A 23,032-nucleotide genomic window follows, 5' to 3' on the forward strand; every position below is an offset into this window, starting at 1 on the left:
TATTAACATCCTATACGTAGCAAACAGCAGGAGGTTACAGCACGCAACGTGTTTGTTTTCAAACAGATGAACGGTTCGATAAGATAACCCGTCCCCCACCCCCTTCCCACTGTGAATTCTACCAAATACTACGAGAGACACCTACAACGTAGGCATCACGTGATTTCAAAATGAATATAAATTTCTTGAACTTTTGCTAGATTGCAGGGACATGGCTATTCTTGGGACATGACAATTTCTTTAATAGTTAATAATATTCTTAAACTTCGAAAATTTCAATCCGGGATTTTTCCCAAGATGATTGGAAAAAAGTCTAAGCATCTTCTCGAAAACCATATAGAAATTTGAGAGGAAATGTATCTTATCTACGTCTGCTGAATAAATAACTGAATAGTAGATGCATAATGACTTCAAAACCATTTTTGTCAGAGCTAGTAAATATAAACGCTCCACTTTTAAACGTGCGCCATGATTTACTTATCATCACTATACATGAATCGGGAGTCTTTTCCCTCGTCTTCAAACCATGCAAGCATACAAAGAAAAATAACTGCCTCTAATGCCCGGATAGCGAGATATGAAAATTTAAAATCCCATTCCAGTGTATTAGTAATACCACATGTATATACAGCGAACTACTGTAACGGATATTTAAAATTATCAAATATACAGAGCATCAAATTACTGAAAACGAATGAAAAAGCGTACATTTGGAATGAAGATATCTTTAATCGATATGCATTGCACTGATATACTTTCTCTACATTCAGTTTAGCGAGAATATCATCTTTTGTAAAAAAAAAAAAAAAAAAAATAAAAATGAAATTACCCCCCCCCCAAAGAAAACAAAATAACAAATAAAAAAAGGAAGAAAATAAAAACTAAAACAAAATAAAAAGCCCCCCCCCCCCCAAAAAAAAAAACAAAATAAAAACTAAGCAGCAACAAAACATACAAACTTACAATTTAAAAAATAATGATAACAATAGTAAAGTGTCCGCTCATTTTTGTTATTTCATGGTAGTTTATCAAAGTTATGGATTTATATATATAGGGAATTCAACTTCTTCCACCTTATTTTCATTTCCAACATTCAAAAGTAATGGATCCATACACTTTAGGATTTACTTCAACTATCTAAAATAATGCACTTTTGTCTTTTGCCTGTACAATAACACAGCATGTGCATATTTTTATTACATGTATGTATGATGACATCCTTGCGTAACAGGTTTCATTGGAGAGAGAGAAAGGTGGAGAGAGAGAGAGAGTAACATTCTCCAGCTTGTCCTTCTAAATGCACCTTGATTGTTTGGTTCCCCTCCCCCCCCAGCTTTCTAGGGATAAAATTAGGACATTTAAAACTGTTAAATGTTTTTATATACTAGGTAAAATATTTAACTGTCTGTTATAAAAAAAATCTCAGATCTAACCGCTATATATATCGACTAAGTTCTTGTCCGAACTACTTGCGATCATTAACGAAGGACAAGTACCCGGATGTTTCTATTAGCAACAGCTAAACGAAAATGGCGGAGTCACCAGCGACAATAGACGATGATAAAGATGTTGATGTAGATCCTCTGAATGATTATTCGGACGAACAACTGTTCCATCATGTAGAGGAAACGATGTAACTATGCAATTTGATCACATTTTCTGATTTGTTTTGCATAATATAAACAAAAGCGTTAAATGGACCCTTTTCAACATGCAGTTTCTTACTTAATAATGTTGATGTTGCTACCATTTGGGCAATCACGGGTACATAAATGCATGAAGGGATCCAGAATTTTTTTCCTAGGGGAATGTGTTCCACCCCATGCAATCTTTTCCAGAGGGTCCAATCTAATTTCGGGATTCTTACAACTGGAAGTACATCAAAATCAATATCCAACCTCGACGAATCTTGCTGAGATTACATGTACATATGAAAAGTGAAGAATAAATTATATCTATTTGCTACCAAGCTGATGTGTGTATGTTTGTATGTATGTCTGTGGGTGTATATGTGTTAGTGCATATACAGATATATATATATATATGTATATATCTTTCAGCAGATGCATGCCATTGATTGGGTTGTACAATATGCACATTGTGATATATATGACATATTCAGCAAGGAAATAGAGTGATATATAATGTATCTAAAATAGCACTTGATTTATATTGAAATACCACAATTGCAATGTTAGTGATGTAAAATTTTATGATACAATATACTTGCAATATATGTTCATTCAGAAAATTATACAATAAACCATGGAAAATTGGGGAAAGTATTGAAAACTTGTTTCATTTTGTCTATTTTGCAGGAAAGAAAATGAGGTTTTACAGACAGAGACTCAAATGTTCGAAAAATACCTCAAAAGAAATGAGCCGAAAGACACCTTAGGTCTCCCTAGCTCAGGGGTACCTAGTGGTGCTACACCATCTAGCTCACAACCAGAAATAGCACGGGGTGTAGGGAGAAAGAGGTCAAAATCTAGGACAAGTAACATCAACACATCTCTTAGACTCACAACAGAACAGAAATGTGACATTGCACAGAAAGAAATTGATGATCTTAAGGATGAGATTGATCAGTTGAAAGAAAATTGTGAGAAAGTATTAGACACATATAAGGTATTTGTTTTATTTGTTAAAAAATTTATTGATTATAGTAGTTCAATTCTATTGAAACATTTTGTTTCTTTCCAATGATGTCCTTAGATACAAAAAAAAACTACTCTAAAAGTGGTTTTCTACGCATGGAGAATTTTACACTAATCACACAGTACCATCTAATAAGTGTGTAACCCCCCCCCCCCCCCCCCCCCACGTGTATCATTATAAATATTTGATATGATATAAACTATATTCAGTTACTGCATAGTTTTCCCTTGTGTAATGTTGGACATGAAAAAACACGTACTTAAAACCCCCAGCATAAAAAATCACCTTTACAGTATATATGTTTAATTTTGATATTGTTGATTAATGCTGACTGCCTATTCTTGACTAATATATATATATATATATATATATATATATATGTGGTAAAATTGATAGGCAATAATGGAGGAGGCTGATTTGAGGTTGGCAGAGACAAAAAAAGAGAGTTATGAGTTTGAAAGAGACATAGTGAAAGGTGCTATGAATCCTAGAACTGGAAAGGTGATAGCTGAGAAGGTCATCAGATATCTGGATGAGAAAAACAGGTCAAGAGTAAGTGTGACACTAATTGGTTTTGAAATTATCCCAGTTATATATGTACATTGTTTCAATCTAGGCCACAGATTAAGATTGTTTGTTTCCACTTAGTAATCCACCATTTTTACCTATGGTTAGGTTAGGAAAATATGTTGGTTTTTTTTAGGGGAGCTAGGGGATGTAGTTAAGTGTATATAGATAGATAGATAGTTATACAGACACACAAACACGGGCACACACGAACGAATACACACACATTCAATGAGCATTATGATGGAGTATACACGGAAACTTTATTCATTTAATTTGCATAAGAAAACAATATAGAAATCATTTCACACTTTGTAAGAAGAAAAAAAATGCCTTGAGAGAAATAGTGGAAAGTTTGGGTCAGTTGAAATGGGGGAAAACATACCAGCCTTCGTTTTTAGTACATGTATGTATATTTCTGAGTGACACTTAATAACACTTAATATTAACGATTATAATTCAAGGACACCTTAATTGAGAAGCTTCGCCTGAAGAACTCTACATTAAAAGTACAGAAAAAGAAACTAGACCTACAGCTAAAACAGGTATGGTTTTGTTTTTATTTTTTAATCTGATGGTGAAAAATGAGCTGTCTGTGAAAATTCACAAGGAAAAACAAAAAAGAGGAAATATAATATGTCAGAAAATGGAATGTAACTTTGGAAAAGGTATAAAACAAAATTCACAGGTTTGACTGTTATAGTAATAACTATCTTCTGCAATCAAGTGAACTTTTTGACATTTTAGAAAGAAGAAATGGGTGAAGTCTTGCACAAGGTGGATTTTGATCAGCTGGAGATTGAGAATAAGCAATACTTAGAGAAGATAGATCAAAGAAACACAGATTTACTGGCGCTGAAGTTGATGTCCACCAGAACAAATGGAGTTCTCATCAAATATAAGGTAGAAGCTTGTTTGATTATCTTTCTTTAGGAAATAGTATACTGTTGTCCATACCTAGACAATTTCAATTTTATCAATTAATCATCAGTCTTCCACTTTTTTATCAAGAGAAAATTTAGTTCTGTGACAATCTAATTAAAATTAGATCCTTTGATCCGCTAGTAGATGAGCGGATCAAAGGATCTAATTTTAATTAGATTGGTTCTGTGATAAATTCATTTCATGAATGAGATTCACTTGAATAGATACTGTGGTTAATTCATTTTCAAAGTATTACTTTGCACTTGGTGAAAGGAATTTATTTTTAGCTCACCTAAATTGAAAGCTCAAGTACTTCTTGTCTGTCTGTAAACTTATAACATTTTTTACTTCTTCTCCAGAACCACTGGGCTAATTTCAACCAAACTTGCCACAAAGTATGCTTGGGTAAAGAGGATTCATGTTTGATAAAATGAAGTTCCTCACCCTTTTTGAACGGAGATAATTAAAAATATGTGAAAATTTTGTGGCATCTTTTAAAAATCTTCTTTTCAAGAACCACTGAGCCAATTTTAAACAAACTTGGTACAAATTATCCTTAGGTAAAGGGAATTAAAGTCCAAATGATATGCTCTCTCCCAAATTCCCAATATGTGTGGATTTTTTTTTATGCCCCTGCAACTTTAGTTTGATAGTATATTGTTTTCATCCTATTTGTTTATATTTAAAACTCTAATCTTGCTCATGATTTTTGAATGGTGAATGGTAGGGATGTCATATTTCGTTTGTATGGAGCGCCAAATTAACATAAACTCAAATAATTGAAGATATCTTCAATTATTTGAAGATATCATCAATTCAATTATTGCTCTCTTTAATTGAATTAATGCACGCATTAAATCAATTATTGCTCTCATCAAATGAATTAATGCACACTTCAATTCAATTACTGCTCTCATCAATTGATTTAATGCGCGCATTATATCAATTATTGCTCTTTTCAATTGAATTGTACTGTGCATCAATTCAATTGTTGATATCATTAATTCATTTGAAGAGATCATTAATTCAATTATAGCGTGCATCAATTCAGCTGAAGAATTAATGCTATCATCAATTCAATTAATGCGCTCAATAATTCAGAATTGAAAATGCTATTAATTATTTGAAGAGATCTTTAATTAAATTGTTGCGTGCATCAAATGAATTGATGATATCTTCAAATAATTGAAGATATCTTCAATTATTTGAGTTTATGTTAATTTGGCGCTCCATACGATGTGCATTTATTGTGACAAGATCTTTTTTTTGGACACCAAAGTTTTTAACCTTGTGACATTGACCTTGGAGTTTGACTTAATTTTAAGGAAATCAATCCTGTACTATTCAAGGTAGAGCTTTCATATTTTGTATATAAATTTCTTATGGCAAGACCTTTCATTTTATACTATGATCTTTGACCTTCTCTAGAGAAGCAAGGCCATAATAGTCATATTCAAGTTTGGTTATGTCATAACCCTTTGGGGCCAAGTCAGGGCCATGATAAGGGTCAAAATGTTTCAATGGTAACTCAGGTGAGCTACATGGTCCACGGGCCTCTTGTTAGGATGATCAATATTTCACTGAAATCTTTTATGCATTCAAAATTTATTGATTTTGTCTTACAGAAAAAATTGCACACTTTGACAAAAGAATCTGAAAGATTGAAGTCTGAAATAGGGTCTAGGAATGATCTGCTGTCCAGAATAGATTCTGAAACTGAAGTTGTTGAGGAGGTTTGTTGGTGAAATTCAAGTTTTAGAGGATTCTGTGGAATTACAAATGTAACATATTCAATGACATGTGGTGATTTCACAATTATATCTATTTTCTAAAGCCGTAGTAAATGTTATGGAAAGAGAGAGAGAGAGAGAGAGAGAGAGAGAGAAGAGAGAGAGAGAGAGAGAGAGAGAGAGAGAGAGAGAGAGAGAGAGAGAGTTATTTTAAGGGAGACAAATCTTTTTTGTTTCACTGCATCATTTAAAGTCTTTAAAATTGTTGCATTTTAATTCTGGCAGAAGTTTATATTTTCGCAACATTTTTATGAACATTTATACTATACTAGTATGTGTAACTGATTTAATCTATTTGTATCTTAAAGGAGAGAGCAAAAGCTGAGAAAATCAACAGGAAGCTTCGACAGCAGTTGGCAGACTTCCGAGTTCCAGAAGTGATGGACTATGTGACAGAGAAGGCTGACCTGTATGAATTACAAAAGAAAGTCAAGAGCTGGGAAAGAAAAGTAGAAATTGCTGAGGTAACCAATTGCTATAACAAAAACATTTCAAGGGAAAAGAATACTTTAAACACTTATGGCCCTATTCTTAGTCTTTTGGTTATAGAGCCAGGATTTATGCTATTAAACATTGAATCATTTATTGGTCTTCCAGATGTCTTTGAAAACCCATCGGAAGACGTGGCAGCAGATGCAGATGGGAAGTCAGATGGAGAGCCAGTGGAGGATGATGGAGGCTGCCATGTGAACAGTGAGCAGACTGTCTGTTTATAGTGCCCTCTGGTACATTCTGTGTAATCACCATTCCAGCACTCCGGATGGTTTGATCAGAGTGTACATACATTTGACTGACTATTTTTTATGAAAGTATTAAAAGTTGTTGACTGTAACATGTAAATTGTTAAACTATACATTTTCATATGCATTGTTTTCCAAAGACAGCAGATACAAAATACGGTATCAGAAGTAAGGTGTAGATAATAGAGTTATTACAACATGTTGTTTGTGTCACTGGTTGTCTCATGATACACATGTATGCTATGTATATATAAATGTTATGAATCAGTTTCAAGACCATATGAGAAGAAACTGTTGATTAAATACATTCACTATATGCAAATTTCCAGCATAAATTATGAAGTAGCTTAACCAATGGTACAGTTATATTGCACTGATCAATATGCATTGAATATGCTAATCACCACATCTGTCCATCATAGTGTATATATTATATACCAGTCCCAAGAGTTGTTTGTATGTAAAGAGATGAATAAAATTGTGATAAATTTTTTTTTCTCAACTTGTAAAGACTGTGCAACTTTGATGCAGTGAGGTATATTTTAAATATCATGATCAATGCGTGTCACAATGTGTTATTTTGATGCAGTGAGGTATATTTTAAATATCATGATCAATGCGTGTCACAATGTGTTATTTTGATGCAGTGAGGTATGTTTTAAATATCATGATGCGTGTCACAATGTGTTATTTTGATGCAGTGAGGTATATTTTAAATATCATGATGCGTGTCACAATGTGTTATTTTGGTGACTGATACCCACCTCCTTGAGCGTCTTTCAGAATACTGAGGTGGGACAAGTTTGTCTATATTAATACTAAATGATGTAGAGATCCAGCAAACTAGTTACAAAAAGAATGTTATGTTCGCCTACAGGGTAAAAACATCGCACCCAAAAATGAATCCTATGAAAACTTGCACATCTGATTACTTTTGACAAGATTTTGCTTGAGGGAAACGTTAAACAATATACAATCAAACTACCCGGTGGGTTTTGCACTCTTGCTGTTAACAAAGATGGAAGAAGAGGTATAGTTTGGAAAGCTTTAGTAGCCAGTTTCAATATTATTCAGTCATATAATGAAATAAAATTTGTGTCTCTATTTTCGACCATGTCTTACGCTAGCTTTAAACAAAGACTTCCGATCGGGTATTATTTTGAAGATTGATTGATTGGGGTTTTACGCCATTTTGGCAATATTTCAGCCATTTTACGGCAATTAACTAAATGAATTATGTTTAGTTGTGAGTGTTTGAGTTTCCCTGACGGCCCCCAGTGAGCCTACTCTTTTTCGAACATCGGGGAAGGAAGTTCAAGTTGGAACAGACAAGCTAGAGGTACATGTAGTAGCTTCCTTCTGCTACTTAGGTGACATGCTGTCTGCGGCTGGAGGATGTGTACTCTCAACGATCACTCGTGTGAAGACGGCCTGGAATAAATTCAGGGAACTATTGCCTGTTCTCTCTTCCCGTCATCTTTCCTACAAGACCCGTGGCAGGTTGTGCAGTACATATGTGCGTAGAGCAATGCTGTACGCAAGTGAGACGTGGCCCTTGCCAAAACCAGACCTCCTTCGCCTACGACGAAATGACAGAGCCATGGTCAGACAGATTTGCAGGGTAAAGCCAGAAGACATGGCTAGTGTCAGATCAAGCGAGCTACTGGCATGACTTAGGATCGATGACCTCGACGCTATCCTGCAGGAGAAGAGGCTACGCTGGTTTGGGCATGTTGCTAGATCCAGTGGGGCAATCAATAATGTCTTCAAAATGAAAAAAGAGGGAGGACAACCAAAGATGACCTGGAAAGCACAGTTAGAAAAAGACCAGCGTGAGTGGGGACTTCGTGATGTTAACCCATTGGATAGAGATGCCTGGAAGTCAAATGTTAGGTCTGTCATGCGTGCAGCAAGCCAGTTACCTGGAAGGGAGCCTACTGCTGTGGAAGATGCACCTAATCCTGCACGTTAATCAAAATGCCGATGATGATGATGAGGGAAACAATCTTTTGCGTGCCAAGGGGGTTGTGATCCTTGACACGGGACACCCTTTAACGTCCCATCCGACGGACATATTATTTTGAAGACAACAGTAGCTAGTTATGATGCTTTGATTAGTCAGTCATACAATAACACAATTATTGGCATTTCCGTGGTCAATACATGTACAATGCTTAGCACCCCTCAAAGTACAATATTCATTTTGCCCCCTGGGCTCGTTGATTATTGTTCTCGGGTCGTTGATTATTGTTCTTCTCAGGTATGTAAAGCATAATATTGACCTCAAAAATTGTATAATAAAAACTTCAACAATGAAATAAAGTCCCCATTAAAAACATGCTCTTCTCAAACCATGGAAATCTGACCCAACCAAAACATCAAATTGAAGTCAGTTAGAACTACAGGATATTGCAAACTGTATACATGTACTAAACGCTTTGCGTCTCATGTGATCTGATGATCCGCACCTATCAACTCGACGTGATCCGACTCTTCGGATCAAGTTACTGTAGTAATAAAGTATATTGATCAATCCAATTTTGTGCATCAGTAATTAAGTCAGATTCAATACTGTTGATGGCTATCCCAAACATAATCACTACTATGATGTAAAAACTGAAGATACAGGTATTACTGTTGCAGTTTCTAGGTTTTGATTGTTGAAATATTTTTATACGGACATGTTATAATTCACAATTTATGTAAGATTAAACTTGATCCATGCTCGCATTAATATCTGATAAAAGTATATAATGCATTTATTTCCATTTCTCAGAGTTAAAACTAATAGAATATCAAATAAAATCTATAGGTCATCACACTCAGAGTTAAAACTAATAGATTATCAAATAAAATCTATAGGTCATCACACTCAGAGTTAAATCTAATAGATTATCAAATAAAATCTATGGGTCATCACACTTTTTAAAATGCGAGACATCCATAAAACAGAATCATAATTATCAAAGTCAGAAAATTGCATTATCAAAATTTCAACCCCCCCCCCCCCCCCAAATCTGGTCATAATGATATGATAGTATTCATAACAATTTCATGAAACTGTTTTTTGACTAACCTATACAAAATAAAGAAAATCTATCCCATATTTATGGAGCGTCAAATTAACATAAACTCAAATAATTGAAGATATCTTCAATTATTTGAAGATATCATCAATTCAATTATTGCTCTCTTTAATTGAAATAATGCACGCATTCAATCAATTATTGCTCTCATCAAATGAATCAATGCACGCTTCAATTCAATTATTGCTCTCATCAATTGAATTAATGAGAGCAATAATTGATTTAATGTGCGCATTAATTCAATTATTGCTCTCTTCAATTCAATTGATGAGAGCATCAATTGAATTAATGAGAGCAATAAGAGATTTGATGCGCGCATTAATTCAAATATTGCTCTCTTCAATTCAATTGATGAGAGCATTAATTTCGTAGAAATATTGCTCGCAATAATTGATTTAGAGCTCGGTATAAATAATTTGATGATCTCTTTAATTCAATTGAAGATATCTTTAATTATTTACAATGCTTTTGTATAAGGAATTAATGCGCACATCACTTCTTTTAAAGAGAGCAACAATTCAATTAAAGAGATCATTAATTCAATCGTGGATATGTTGAATTGAAGATATCTTTAATTATTTAGTTGCTCTCTCTAAAAGAATTATTGCTCTCTTCAAATGAATTAAAGATATCATTAATTCAATTGAAGAGAGCAATAATTTAATTAATGCGCGCATTAAATCCATTATTGCTCTCATCAAATGAATTAATGCGCGCATCAATTCAATTATTGCTCTCATCAATTGATTTAATGCGCGCATTATATCAATTATTGCTCTCTTCAATTGAATTGTAGCGCGCATCAATTCAATTGTTGATATCATTAATTCATTTGAAGAGATCATTAATTCAATTAAAGCGCGCATCAATTCAGCAGAAGAATTAATGCTATCATCAATTCATTTAATGCGCGCAATAATTCAGAATTGAAGATATCATTAATTATTTGAAGATATCTTTAATTAAATTGTTGCGCGCATCAAATGAATTGATGATATCTTCAAATAATTGAAGATATCTTCAATTATTTGAGTTTATGTTAATTTGGCGCTCCATACATATTGGACTCGATAAATAATAAAAAAAAAAAAAAATGAAAACAGCATTATTGCCCTTGGATTCAATATTTTGAAACATATAATTGATTAATTATATACGACTAAAAGTTTGACCCACTCTGTGACCAACAAAATTAAAGTTCCTATCATTAATAAATTTAAATAAATCAATGATTTTGCAAAATCTTAGCTTATATGACATATCACTAGGGTGGAATTACTTTAAGGAAGAGACATTATATTGTGAAAACAGTTGTTAAATTCCTGATCATTTAATAAAGCAATTATTGACTTTTGATTCAGTCTACTTTTGACAATATGGACCTGGTCAGGAACTAGTTGACCAAAGCCTACACACATAATACCAACTTGGTCCGATGATGGTTGAATGAGGCCTACAGCCTCTGCCAACAAATACCTGACTAATTTGTATAGTCATGGGTAGACCAAATCGAAAGTCAAGAATTGTATATAGTTAACCTTTATTATGAGATCTGTTTTATACGGACTAGTAAGGATGAATATTTCATCGTTATACGTGACCCAAGACAAACATTTACATAATGTACCATACAAATACAAAAGACAGCTGTCACCAGTTATTACTTTTTTTTCTTGTCTTTTATTTTGGTACAGGCTTGAAGATACAGAATGTTATTTTATTACATAATATATGCATGTACAGTTAAAAGTTGAAATCATTCATTCATTTTGAAATATATCAAATTGTTGAACACTATACAATACAGCTGTATGTATGTGTCAAAATCAGAAAGCTAAATTCCTCATCAATCAATATAACACACACGTGAGAATGATGACAGCGATAATAACACACACGTGAGAATGATGACAGCGATAATAACACACACGTGAGAATGATGACATTGATAACAATCAAGACAAAATTTGTGCAGATCTTTAAACTTGTGCTCATTAATCATCTATATGTTGCATGGATGCTTAACATAATAAAGCATTAGGTACCCAGAACTGCATTGATCATGTGGAATTGAATAAAATATCTATTTTCAAGCACTCTTGCTAATAGAGATACTATGAAAAATCGATTCTATTCAGATCTTATATCTATATGTTTGTAGATGAAATACCATATATTACATACACAAAATTCATCTTGCAGGTCTTTCTAACCTTTGAAATAAAAATTCACATTGTCTAAGTTTTCTTGACCCTTGACTATACACATATAGCCATGTTGTAAGAACTTGTACAATAATTTGGTAGAAGTTATTATTTAATACTGAAGGTACACACTACAGCGTAGGATTTTTTTAAAATGCTTTGAGTAATCACGAGGCTAGGAAACACAATCCTACAATTCTTATCCCTGAGGAACAGACTCCACAGACTAGCACTCGAAACCCTAGATATCACGTTGACGTGTGATGTTACTGTCTATAGGCAATATCTATAACATGATATCCCATCACATTCCCCGAGACCAGTCTGTAGATCATATATTAACATACTTTTATAAACTGGTATCCATCCTCAAACTTGTAGCTTAAAGATGGTGGTTTCATCCCAGTTCTGCATTGGATAGCCAAATTTTATTCATTGACAAGATGTGTACATTTATACAGTCAAATAGGGAAAAACCACCAGTCTTGCATTTAGTTCAAAAGTGGATAACAGTGAAAGAAACATCACTGAAAAGAATAAAAATTCATCAACATCTCGTACGATAATTACACAATGACGATTACACAATGACAAGTACACACCATTTTCTTAATGCTGCTGCAGTTGCTATAATGAACTGATATATACAAGGTCATGAAATGTAGCAAGACATTTTCCCTTCATAAAAGCTACATAGCAAAAAAGAAATATATTGTAAAGGTGAAAATTGCAGATGCTCACTAAACATTATATTTTCATCAGTGGCAAAGGGTACAACTTGGGTCACACTAACCCCATCTCCCTTTGAAAATTATCAGGATCTACCCTTGTGAATATTTGCAAGGGACAATGCATTCCCCTTTGTTTGAACAAAAATGGTCGGGGGGGGGGGGGGGGGGGGGGGGGGGGGGGGGCATTTTGGGTTCTTCACCCCTCCCTCTTTTTTGGGTGGAAAGGGTACAACTTGGGTCACACTTTCCCCATCTCCCTTTGAAAATTATCAGGATCTACCCTTGTGAATATTTACAATGATTTTAATGTACAACATATCTTACTTCTAAAGATCATCATAGAAATCTCTTTAAAAATGTGTTCTACAGTAAAAAATTTACCCTTGCAGATCACACTTTAAAATACTTGGATTTAAAAAACACACACACAAAAAACCCTCATGTTTTGCATCAATTGCTTCAAAATAAAAGTTTGCAATTCTCTTGATAACTGATGCATTTTATGCAACAAAATTTTAAAAAAAAACAAGGCAAAATAATTGCTATGATGAGATTCAAAAAATGCCCCACCATAACATTTATCATCGTATGAAAGAGTTTTGTTTTTGCATCAACAAATATCTTGCATTGTGAATTTCCTTATACAGATACACTCTTACATACACCAACTCTAAAGCCCCCAAATGTTTTTTACCAAATGGCATCAAGCTGCAGTGCTCTTAAAATATGCATACAACACAGACAAAAATAAGGCAGTACTTTGGTATGGTGATTGTGTGCAAATACAGGAAATGCTTATATTTTCATTAAACACTTCAAGAGATTGAATTGAAGTTCCGGTAATGAAATTATACCTTCAATCATTTTCCATGAAGGCTTCAGAGAATAAGATTCAATTCTGACACCAAAACATGGACGGAAACAAACTTTCAAATTGTTCTGTAATCATCTGTCTATAAAGTATCAACATATACTGTTACATCAATATACCCAAAATTTAACTTCAAATTTTCTGAGTCAGAAGCAATAAAAACAAGAAATATACAAGCGGTAAAACAAAATATATACCCAGTATAAAAACAAAAACACATTCAACAAACAAAAACTAGCTTATAACAACAAAAATTCTCAAGTCTTAAACTGTGTATGGTAAGAATGATATACATGTATTGGTATATGTATAAATATAATACACACTTATTTTCAGAACAGAATCTTGAATGTTTCACTGAAATCTACTTAAAGGTACACTGTACCTGATGCAGTTACATTAATTATATCTGTAAACATGACAATTTTGGTTTTTGTGAGGATAATAATGCATATGTGATTTGAAAGAAACATCTGTGAAGGGTAATTTAGCAAATTTTCTCTCCCTTCATATTACCACACAAACATTTCCATGTTCACAGTTTTTTTGGTATTGAATCTATTATTTATTTTTTTGAATACAAAATGCTACAGTTATAGCCACACAGAAAGGTTTGAAAAAACACAAGCCTGACACGACATTGCATGTCTAATACGTAGTTAATGCATCATCACAAATCACACGAAAATAGTTCTGGTCGACGGAAGATTGACAGCCAGTATAAACTATCAGAAAAAGATTTAAGAAATGCACTACTTCTCTGCATTTTCTGATAAATACAAATTCATGTAAAACTATGATAAGCCACTTTAAATGTATCCAAGATGTGGTTTTGCACAGAATTATAAAATAGAAATTGGTTTTGAAACAATATAGCAATCAAATAAAAGCACTATGAACAAAGACCAACATCGAAACCCCCCCTCCCCTTTCCGAATAAAAACATCCAAAAACTAACAACAAAAAAGCCTACAAACAAACTAGAAATAAAGTCAAATGTGTGGGATAACAGATGAGAGGAAACTTTGATTTTGTGATTTAAAACTCTGTAAACAGCATATCGAATGTAGACCATTTCGTACAACAAAATGATAAAGTGCAAAAAAGTCCCCCAAAACAACTATACTATAATACAAGAATTGGCAACATTAACACCATTTAAAAATATCTAGCAAAATTAAATACTCACTTCTTTGACAAACAAAATTTCATGCATTCTAAAAAGACATTTCAGGGTGAGCTTAGGAAGAGAAACACCACATATAAATTAAGTATTTTCATCTTAATTTAGAGCACTAAATGGCAGGTAAATTGTGAAAGATGAGAATGCAATTTCTTCAAATTATTCTGCAGTCTTTATATACACGTACAAGCTCCCCAGAAAGGCCAAGGTATTGTAAAATTAAGTACAAGATTAGATTGAGAAAGAATAGGTTCTTAACAGTTAACAGGTTTGGTTATTTTCTGTATTTTTCTCCTTGTCGTAAGGGATTGAATTTTTGGAAATGTTCATTCCATATCCCAGACAATGATTGGTGATTTTATTTCACAACACAGTGGTTACCTAGCTTAACTAGTTTTTCTTCTTCCAATAATAGATGAGCAGAAAAATAACCACCGAAGAAAGTGTTATTCCATTCCTCTGCAGAGAAACAGATCAGTGCTATGGGTTTAAGGAAATTGAACCGATAATATTTTAGTAAACCAATGAAGTATAATTATTAGAACAGGAGCTACAAAGGAAAAAAATAATGAGTTTTAATCTTCATTACCTATAGCTGTCAAAAACTAAGGGTTGCTGAAGGTGAAAAATTGTCAACATGAGGAGAAACTGTGACAACTCGCATTTTCTAATTGTCTATCATTTTCTAATTGTCTATCTTTTGACCACTAATTTAATCCAGATATCTTTAATACTACCCTTGTTTGAAGCATACAGTTTGTAAAATGATTAAAGTTTATGGTATTAAAAGTAACCAAGAAATGATCAAGGTCTTAAGAGGTCATAAAATTGAAATGAGCTGACCTACAACCCCAGTCTTGTATTTTGATGTATAAATGAGTTTGCTATCAAATTTCAGGTCCTTGGAGCTATAGGTATTAAAAGGATAAAATTGGCACTTTGAATTGTCATGGAATGAAAGTAAATTTCAGGAATGAAAGTTATTTCTACTCATTTTATATGATATACACTGCAAAGTAATTAGGTTGGAGCAATTAAAATAAGTAGAATTTAATACTTTGATTCCTTTTACTTTTAATTTTATAGCAGGTGGAGCAATATATAGCTACAAAGCATAAAACAGAGGAGGCTAACATATTTTGACATCATTCTAAGGACGCAACTCCATTTCTACGATATAAAGAATGTTGATGGGGTTAAATCGGATCGTGTTTTACAAGTCCCGTTGAATTATCCAATTTTACAGTATCCATCACTGGTACAATACTGGTAAAAAAACATTATATCCAGAATATTTAACTGGATGAAGAATGATTGTCAATCGATATCAAATTACTCGTTGATAGATAAATAATTACTGTCTTTGGCAGACTGACTAGATTTTGCCGAAGATTGTAATAAAAAAGATATGAATCACTAATAAATCTCGAGAGAAAAAAACTTGCACAAAAGAATATAAGAACATTTAGCATATATAGCTGAGATGCTTTTGTTACCTCTTGATGCAAAACTTGTAAACTGTCTTTTGTATAATAATTCAAACAATTTCAAAACTGACATAACTAATTCTAATTATGAACAGATTATATAATCAAAAGACACTGTTTCAGTCTATAAACCACATATAAAAGTACTAGAAAGAATATAGTAAAATACCCCAAGATAAATGAAGCATGCATGTAGGAAAACTGTCCATTAACCCTTAACTTATTACTCTTCTTCCTTTGGATTCTATATATGAAATTCCAATTACCCCAGCTTGTACATAATACACAAAAATCAAAGAGATGTTGATGTTTTAGTGTTAAACAAGATGGGCAGACAAATCAACAAATCACTGTTCCTGGCATAATCGAAACCATAGACATGACCATGCTTTCATTCCTGGGATGAAAAACAAATAAATATTTTGGTAAAAATTAATTCATGCCTGGAAACGTACATTTTATTGCTTGTGCCTGTTTATGATTAAGCAATAATAACAAATTTGAACAATTTGAGGTCTCTAACATTAATTCAACAGAAACAAGCAAAAGGACACTCTATAATATATTCAACACACAGAAAAAAAAAAATCCTGAAATGGAATAGAACCCCGTAAAAGCAGGAAAAAACCCCTAACAATCATTATAGTCTACTTTCGGCATTTTCTAAGATGTCGTCAAATTTGACTCTCTCAGGTTTTTCTGGTATAGCACAACTTGTGTCTCGATCTGCAACAACATACTCGTCATTGATGTCATCAGAATTATGCCCCGAGTCGTTATCCGATTTTAAAAATGCTGCTGTGGACTGGGTATGACCACCTGTTTCTACGACAATGTTCTTGGCAGTAGGTCCTTCAAACTTGAGGAATCCCAGCTTTCTAGCCACGGCCACCACTGGAATGCACAGAACAGAGGAGAGAACAAGAAAGGCAGCGATGGCTCCTGCCCACCAAGGGTATTTCTCTGGCACCATGATATACTGAAAATGTTAATGACACACCATTAAGCAGTACACCACTTCTAACAAATGCAAGAACCGGTACTTGATATTGGAAAACCAAGCGTTTTTGTTCACATACGGAACTGTCTGCAATAATGTAACCACACTTTAACAGCACATTACAACAAAGTAAACCTCAATTAGGGACTCCAAAATTTCAGCACATGACTATGGCATACCCATTCCCCTTTGATCATGACACTTTTTAGAGGGTATAATTCTTATTTCATTAATATGTTGATGGTGTTACCGTTTGAGTGAGTGCAGCTACATATATACGCATATATATTTTGTAATGTCCATGTTTTGACCATTCGACTAGGTTCAATTTAAACAATATCTATTTGCCAAATACTCAGTACATGAATGAAATTAGGCAGCAGAAACAGCCTATTTAGTTTTCTCCTGGAGTTTTATATTAATGTCCTGTATAAGCTTCTTGCTACATTTAGATCACTCCAAAGTACCCAGCATGAACATTTTACAACCATATTATTCATGAATGTGATTGAAATATTTTTTATACTATATACAGTATATTTCTGCTGCCTTCACGGTGACTTGCTTAACCTTTGACGCGTGACTTGTTCTGAACTGTATCCTCTCGACTGCCTCTCTCCTTTCCTTATTTCTACTCTCAATCGATCTTTCTAATTCACTAAATTGTGTGATAAAAATACCCAAGTCTTGTTGTAAACCTTTCAAGTTTGTAAAACTGTGTGAACAGCACTGCCTTTGAACATAAATGGCATTTCAATATAATGATAATTTTGAATAAATTGATAAATTCAACACTATTGTATGGATCCAGAATTTTTCTCTATTACCCCCCCCCCCCCTCCTTTATGGGCACCTATCTAATTTTAAAAAAATCAAATTCATATAAGTCTTCTTGTAGCAATGGCATGTTTCAGAAGAGAAAATTATACTGAGAACAATATTTATAATATTGTACATAATCCTAATTTTAACACAATTCGAAATATTTCAGCATTCACATGTAATTATTGAATAAATTGCAACATAGTTGAGCCCCTCTCCACTAAGATACATTAAGATTTATTTACAAAACTAGATTTAATTATTGATTTTTCAGTCATTAATAGCAAGTGGCATGGTTGTTTATCGGGGGGGGGGGGTTGTTGTTCATGGGTCATCGCGTGCTTTGCATTACCGAATGTTTCAAGGAAACAGCTTTAGATGTGGAAAAAAACAAATTGTTGTTTTTTTAAAAATGTTTTGGTCAAATTCCATTGATTTTTTGTAATCTTTTTAAATAGCTTAAATCAATGGAGTTTGGATACACATCAATTGTGTTAATTAGTGTCATAAAAGCCTTGATTTAAAAAAAAAAGATGTCCGACTGATGGATTATTTATTTAGAAATAGTGGAAAAGGAGGAATAAGGTACATATATGCTTACAAAGTTTAAGAGTTTGACAGAATAACTTTAAAAGCATATAAATCCCATTATTTGCAAGAAAAGTTCTTGTGTTGGATGTGCATAGGTTTTTTAGCTCACCTGAGCTGAAAGCTCAAGTGAGCTTTTTTGATTGCTTTTTGTCCGTCGTCTGTCTGTCCATCCGTCTGTTAAACTTTTCACATTTTCGACTTCTTCTCCAGAAGCACTGGGCCAATTTCAACCAAACTTGGCCAAAAGCATCCTTGGGTGAAGGGCTTTCAAGTTTGTTCAAATGAAGGGTCATGTCCCTTTCAAAGGGGAGATAATTACAAAAATGCAAAAATAGGGTGGGATCATTTAAAAATCTTCTCAAGAACGACTAAGCCAGAAAAGCTGAGATTTACATGAAAGCTTCCTGACATAATGCAGATTCAAGTTTGTTCAAATCATGGGCCCCTGGGGTTGGATGGGGCCACAATAGAGGATCAAAGTTTTACATACAAATATATAGGAAAAATCTTTAAAAATCTTCTTCTCAAGAACCACTGAGTCAGAAAAGCTGATTTTTACATGAAAGAAAGTTAACTTTCTGACATAGTGCAGATTCAAGTTTGTTCAAATCATGGCCCCCGGGGATAAGATGGGGCCCCAAGGGGGATCAAAGGTTTACACACAAATATATAGGGAAAAACTTTAAAAATCTTCTTCTCAAGAACCACTAAGCCAGAAAAGCTGAGATTTACATGAAAGCTTCCTGACATAATGCAGATTCAAGTTTGTTCAAATCATGGGCCCCGGGGGTTGGAAGGGGCCACAATAGGGGATCAAAGTTTTACATACAAATATATAGGAAAAATCTTCTTCTCAAGAACCACTGAGCCAGAAAAGCTGATTTTTACATGAAAACTTTCTGACATAGTGCAGATTCAAGTTTGTTCAAATCATGGCCCCCGGGGGTAGGATGGGGCCACAAGGGGGATCAAAGTTTTACATACACATATATAGTTAAAATCTTTTTCTCAATAACCACCGAGTCAGAAAAGCTGATATTTACAAGAAAACTTTCTGACATAGTGCAGATTCAAGTTTGTTCAAATCATGACCCCCGGGGGGTAGGATGGGGCCACAAGTGGGGGGGTGGTCAAAAGTTTTACATACAAATATATATGGAAAGTCTTCAGATATGGTCCAAGGTGACTCAGGTGAGCGATGTGGCCCATGGGCCTCTTGTTTTTCTTTTACAGTTCGTCTTGCGGTTGAGCTTAATTTATATCGATCAATTTCTTTTTTCAAATTCAGTACCTGTGCTCCCTCATATAGTCTTTTTTCCCCCATCTTGTTGGAGTAATCAATTCCTTTTGACTTTAGTATTTCAATCAGATTTGTGGTTTGCAATCGATTATACACAATTTGTATTTGATGCCATATTACATATACCTAATGTTTAGTATATTGTCCTGGTAGCACGACTTTTACAAATAGAAATAACATTGTATTTAGATCCGCCACTGTCAGTCTTATTATGACGTACGCCAAAACGTAGACATGACGTCACACATCATCTTAGCCTGCCTTTCATCAACATTGCACTTCGTTAAACATTATGCCTAATTGTGCACTGAATTTTCAAGCTAGGAGACCACAAGATTAGGATATAATACACATAAGTTCACAATCATATTTCAAGGTGTGACTTTGCGAGATCGCCACTATTTTTAACAAGGGACTTCTGGAATTGGCGTCTCAAAATTTTCCTTGTTAGAGGTTTAGATTTAGCTCGGATTATTTCCCGTGCTCTAGTCAGTAGAGCTCGCAGTGCGAGCCAGCACTTTGTGCTGGCTCACTGCGTTCGCTATAACCACAAAAATGACTTTTACAGTGCTGCAATCTGATAAGGAATTTACCTTAGTATAACTATATAGACAGAGAATGTGGTTGGATGAGGAATTTACCTTAGTATAACTATATACAGAGTATGTGATTGGATGAGGAATTTACCTTAGTATAACTATAGACAGAGTATGTGATTGGATGAGGAATTTACCTTAGTATAACTATAGACAGAGTATGTGGTTGGATGAGGAATTTACCTTAGTATAACTATATAGACAGTATGTGATTGGATGAGGAATTTACCTTAGTATAACTATAGACAGAGTATGTGGTTGGATGAGGAATTTACCTTAGTATAACTATAGACAGAGTATGTGATAGGCTTCAGGAATTTGCTGATGAGGGTGGCTGCTAACAGGATTGCGATGAATACAGGGGCCACAAACTTCCACATGATCTTCCAGTATTTGTGTGGTTCATGACCAATCATTTCCTTGATATCTCGAGCAAAGCTAAAGAATATAACAATCACACACCTTTAAATTACTGCTTTTTGAGTTGAAATATTATTCAACATGATGTTGAAAATGCACATGACTTGCTGTGTCATATTCTAAGATTAACATTTCCTGTCATTGGTACTGTATTAAAAAGAGTATTAGTTACGCAAATTACTCAATTTGTATGCACACATCGGTGCAGTTATGAGACTACATCTTTCAAAAAAATTGCTTAAATATATATAGTAAGTTCAACAGCCTGGTACTCATGAATACATCTTGGTATAATTTTAGTACATACACAAACAGAAAACACTAATAAACTACATTACTTGTCAACTCCATACACCCAGCCAATTCCAAAGCTTTCCACCAGTGCTATAGTAATCAGCGGAAAGGAACCACCAAAGGAGTCAAATAAAGCCACCCAGTATGATCCACTCCCCAAAACAAACAGGATCCCAATAAGCATACTGACAAAGCACAGAAGTCCTGCAAAAGACACATCCACATGTTAAAAGTTTCCTAGTGTGTGAATTGTTTTATCATTTTTACATTCTAGAATTTGTGAAGAATTATTTGTTTAGTTGAACATATCGTCTTACCAGAGACCAACCATTTCTTTCTGAAGATTGGATATTTCAGATCATACAGCGATGTAGTCACTCCCTCTAGTGTACCAAACTCACTGCCAAATCCAAGGGAGAGAAGCATGAGGAAGAAAATGATGGACCAGAATGGAGCAGATGATCCAAACTCATTAATGGCTTCTGTGAAAACAATAAAGGCCAACCCTGTCCCCTGTGCTGCCTACAATGTCAAAAATTAGGTCTGCAAAGCCTGCACTTGATCAAGCATTCTAACATGTACAGGACAATGTGTAAAATCACTAGCTATAAAATTACATATCTTTTAACACTCCTAACACCTTACGCTTAAACATATAGGGGAGCATTGTATATTGTATATAGAACTTTAAAGTTACATGATCTAATTCATCCTTCAGACTACACTTGGTAAGGTTAAGTGTCTGCTGTATATAAAACTTTAAAGTTACATTATCTAAGTCATCCTCCAGACTACACTTAGTAAGGTTAAGTGTCTGCATCAAGGACTGGTTAGCCTGGAATTGATTGAGATAAATTTCCTCGGTCAATGTGGTACTGTTCCACTCTGGGTATATACTAGAAATGAAGTCCACATTCCTGTAAAGGAAATCTAAAATTCAGTCCCAGAAGAAAACAATAAAGATATTGAATGTGAAACAAAAAGAGTTCCCTCCCTTTCATCACATAATACTGATGCTCTTTTATGCATGCAATTGTTCATTCAAGGCCTTTTATGAAACATAATTATGCAATTATGCACAACATTAATTTTACTACTTACTCCTTAAATATGTCACTTAAAAATCATCCGTTGAGGCATTATATACGATTACAGACAGATCATAATACATGTTCTTCCTGAAAAATTAGACCATTTACAGTCACTTAAAGAGCAACTCATTTTTCTCTGGCATTTCACACAAAAAACGAAATAACTGCCTACCTATGAATGCATTTTTCGTACATCACTGTGGCCTTGAATCCCAGCACAGAAAAGATGACCACTGATGCCAGAATGGCGGTGAACCAGTTGACGATGGATACTATAATGGCATCCTTCTCACAGTTGTTTTTCCTTGGGTTGTAACTGGAGAAACCTATCATTCCTCCAAAGCCCAATCCAAAGGAGTAAAAGATCTGAGTGGCTGCATCCAACCACACCTGGGGATCTTCCAAACGGTCAAGCTAGAAGAAGACATATATTTAAATTGTCTGCAACATGTTCCATTTATAGCTTAAAACACACTACTGTAGATTCCTAATTAAACATACATGAGAATTTGTCATCGTGAAATTTAGCAAGGAGCACAGCCCGCAAAATTAAATTACTCACTTTTACATTTATATTGCTGAAATACATGTGAAAACTCTTGATTGACAGTCCACTTGCGAAATCATGTTTTCACGATTTGACATCATTGAGTCATTTTGTGTAAAATAAGGGGTCT

The 23,032-nt window shown here is 34.1% G+C and overlaps 3 protein-coding genes across 3 annotated transcripts in view; 2 read left to right on the top strand and 1 right to left on the bottom strand.

Annotated features, from left to right (window-relative positions):
* Positions 1–1,483: 1,483 nt before the first annotated feature.
* Positions 1,484–7,170, top strand: LOC130047355 (coiled-coil domain-containing protein 113-like). The gene is made up of 8 exons (XM_056142058.1): positions 1,484–1,633; positions 2,319–2,628; positions 3,055–3,210; positions 3,690–3,770; positions 3,973–4,128; positions 5,775–5,882; positions 6,248–6,403; positions 6,537–7,170. Exons 1-8 carry the CDS (start codon positions 1,530–1,532, stop codon positions 6,627–6,629), a joined length of 1,164 nt encoding a protein of 387 aa, XP_055998033.1. The 5' UTR covers positions 1,484–1,529; the 3' UTR covers positions 6,630–7,170.
* Positions 7,171–8,054: 884 nt separating this feature from the next.
* Positions 8,055–8,651, top strand: LOC130048534 (uncharacterized). The gene is made up of 2 exons (XM_056145392.1): positions 8,055–8,300; positions 8,385–8,651. Exons 1-2 carry the CDS (start codon positions 8,055–8,057, stop codon positions 8,649–8,651), a joined length of 513 nt encoding a protein of 170 aa, XP_056001367.1.
* Positions 8,652–11,417: 2,766 nt separating this feature from the next.
* Positions 11,418–23,032, bottom strand: part of LOC130048427 (sodium- and chloride-dependent transporter XTRP3-like) — a 39,291-nt gene continuing 27,676 nt past the window's right edge. The window contains exons 4-9 of the mRNA XM_056145127.1: positions 22,528–22,769; positions 22,034–22,181; positions 21,582–21,786; positions 21,309–21,468; positions 20,826–20,988; positions 11,418–17,220 (exon numbers count right to left, since the gene is read on the bottom strand). Of these exons, the coding sequence (XP_056001102.1) occupies positions 16,882–17,220; positions 20,826–20,988; positions 21,309–21,468; positions 21,582–21,786; positions 22,034–22,181; positions 22,528–22,769 (1,257 nt within the window). The 3' untranslated portion in view covers positions 11,418–16,881. The remainder of the gene's footprint in view (positions 17,221–20,825; positions 20,989–21,308; positions 21,469–21,581; positions 21,787–22,033; positions 22,182–22,527; positions 22,770–23,032) is intronic.

The sequence above is a fragment of the Ostrea edulis genome, chromosome 1 (genome assembly GCF_947568905.1).
Source record: "Ostrea edulis chromosome 1, xbOstEdul1.1, whole genome shotgun sequence".
NCBI lineage: Eukaryota > Metazoa > Mollusca > Bivalvia > Ostreida > Ostreidae > Ostrea > Ostrea edulis.

Bases quoted from the DNA above. Each gene is read 5' to 3' on its own strand.
- LOC130047355 (XM_056142058.1), top strand. From the start codon at position 1,530: ATGGCGGAGTCACCAGCGACAATAGACGATGATAAAGATGTTGATGTA. The intron at 1,634-2,318 runs GTAACTATGCAA...TCTATTTTGCAG, and splicing joins CATCATGTAGAGGAAACGAT to GAAAGAAAATGAGGTTTTAC. The intron at 6,404-6,536 runs GTAACCAATTGC...TTGGTCTTCCAG, and splicing joins GAAAAGTAGAAATTGCTGAG to ATGTCTTTGAAAACCCATCG.
- LOC130048534 (XM_056145392.1), top strand. From the start codon at position 8,055: ATGCTGTCTGCGGCTGGAGGATGTGTACTCTCAACGATCACTCGTGTG. The intron at 8,301-8,384 runs GTAAAGCCAGAA...GCTATCCTGCAG, and splicing joins TGGTCAGACAGATTTGCAGG to GAGAAGAGGCTACGCTGGTT.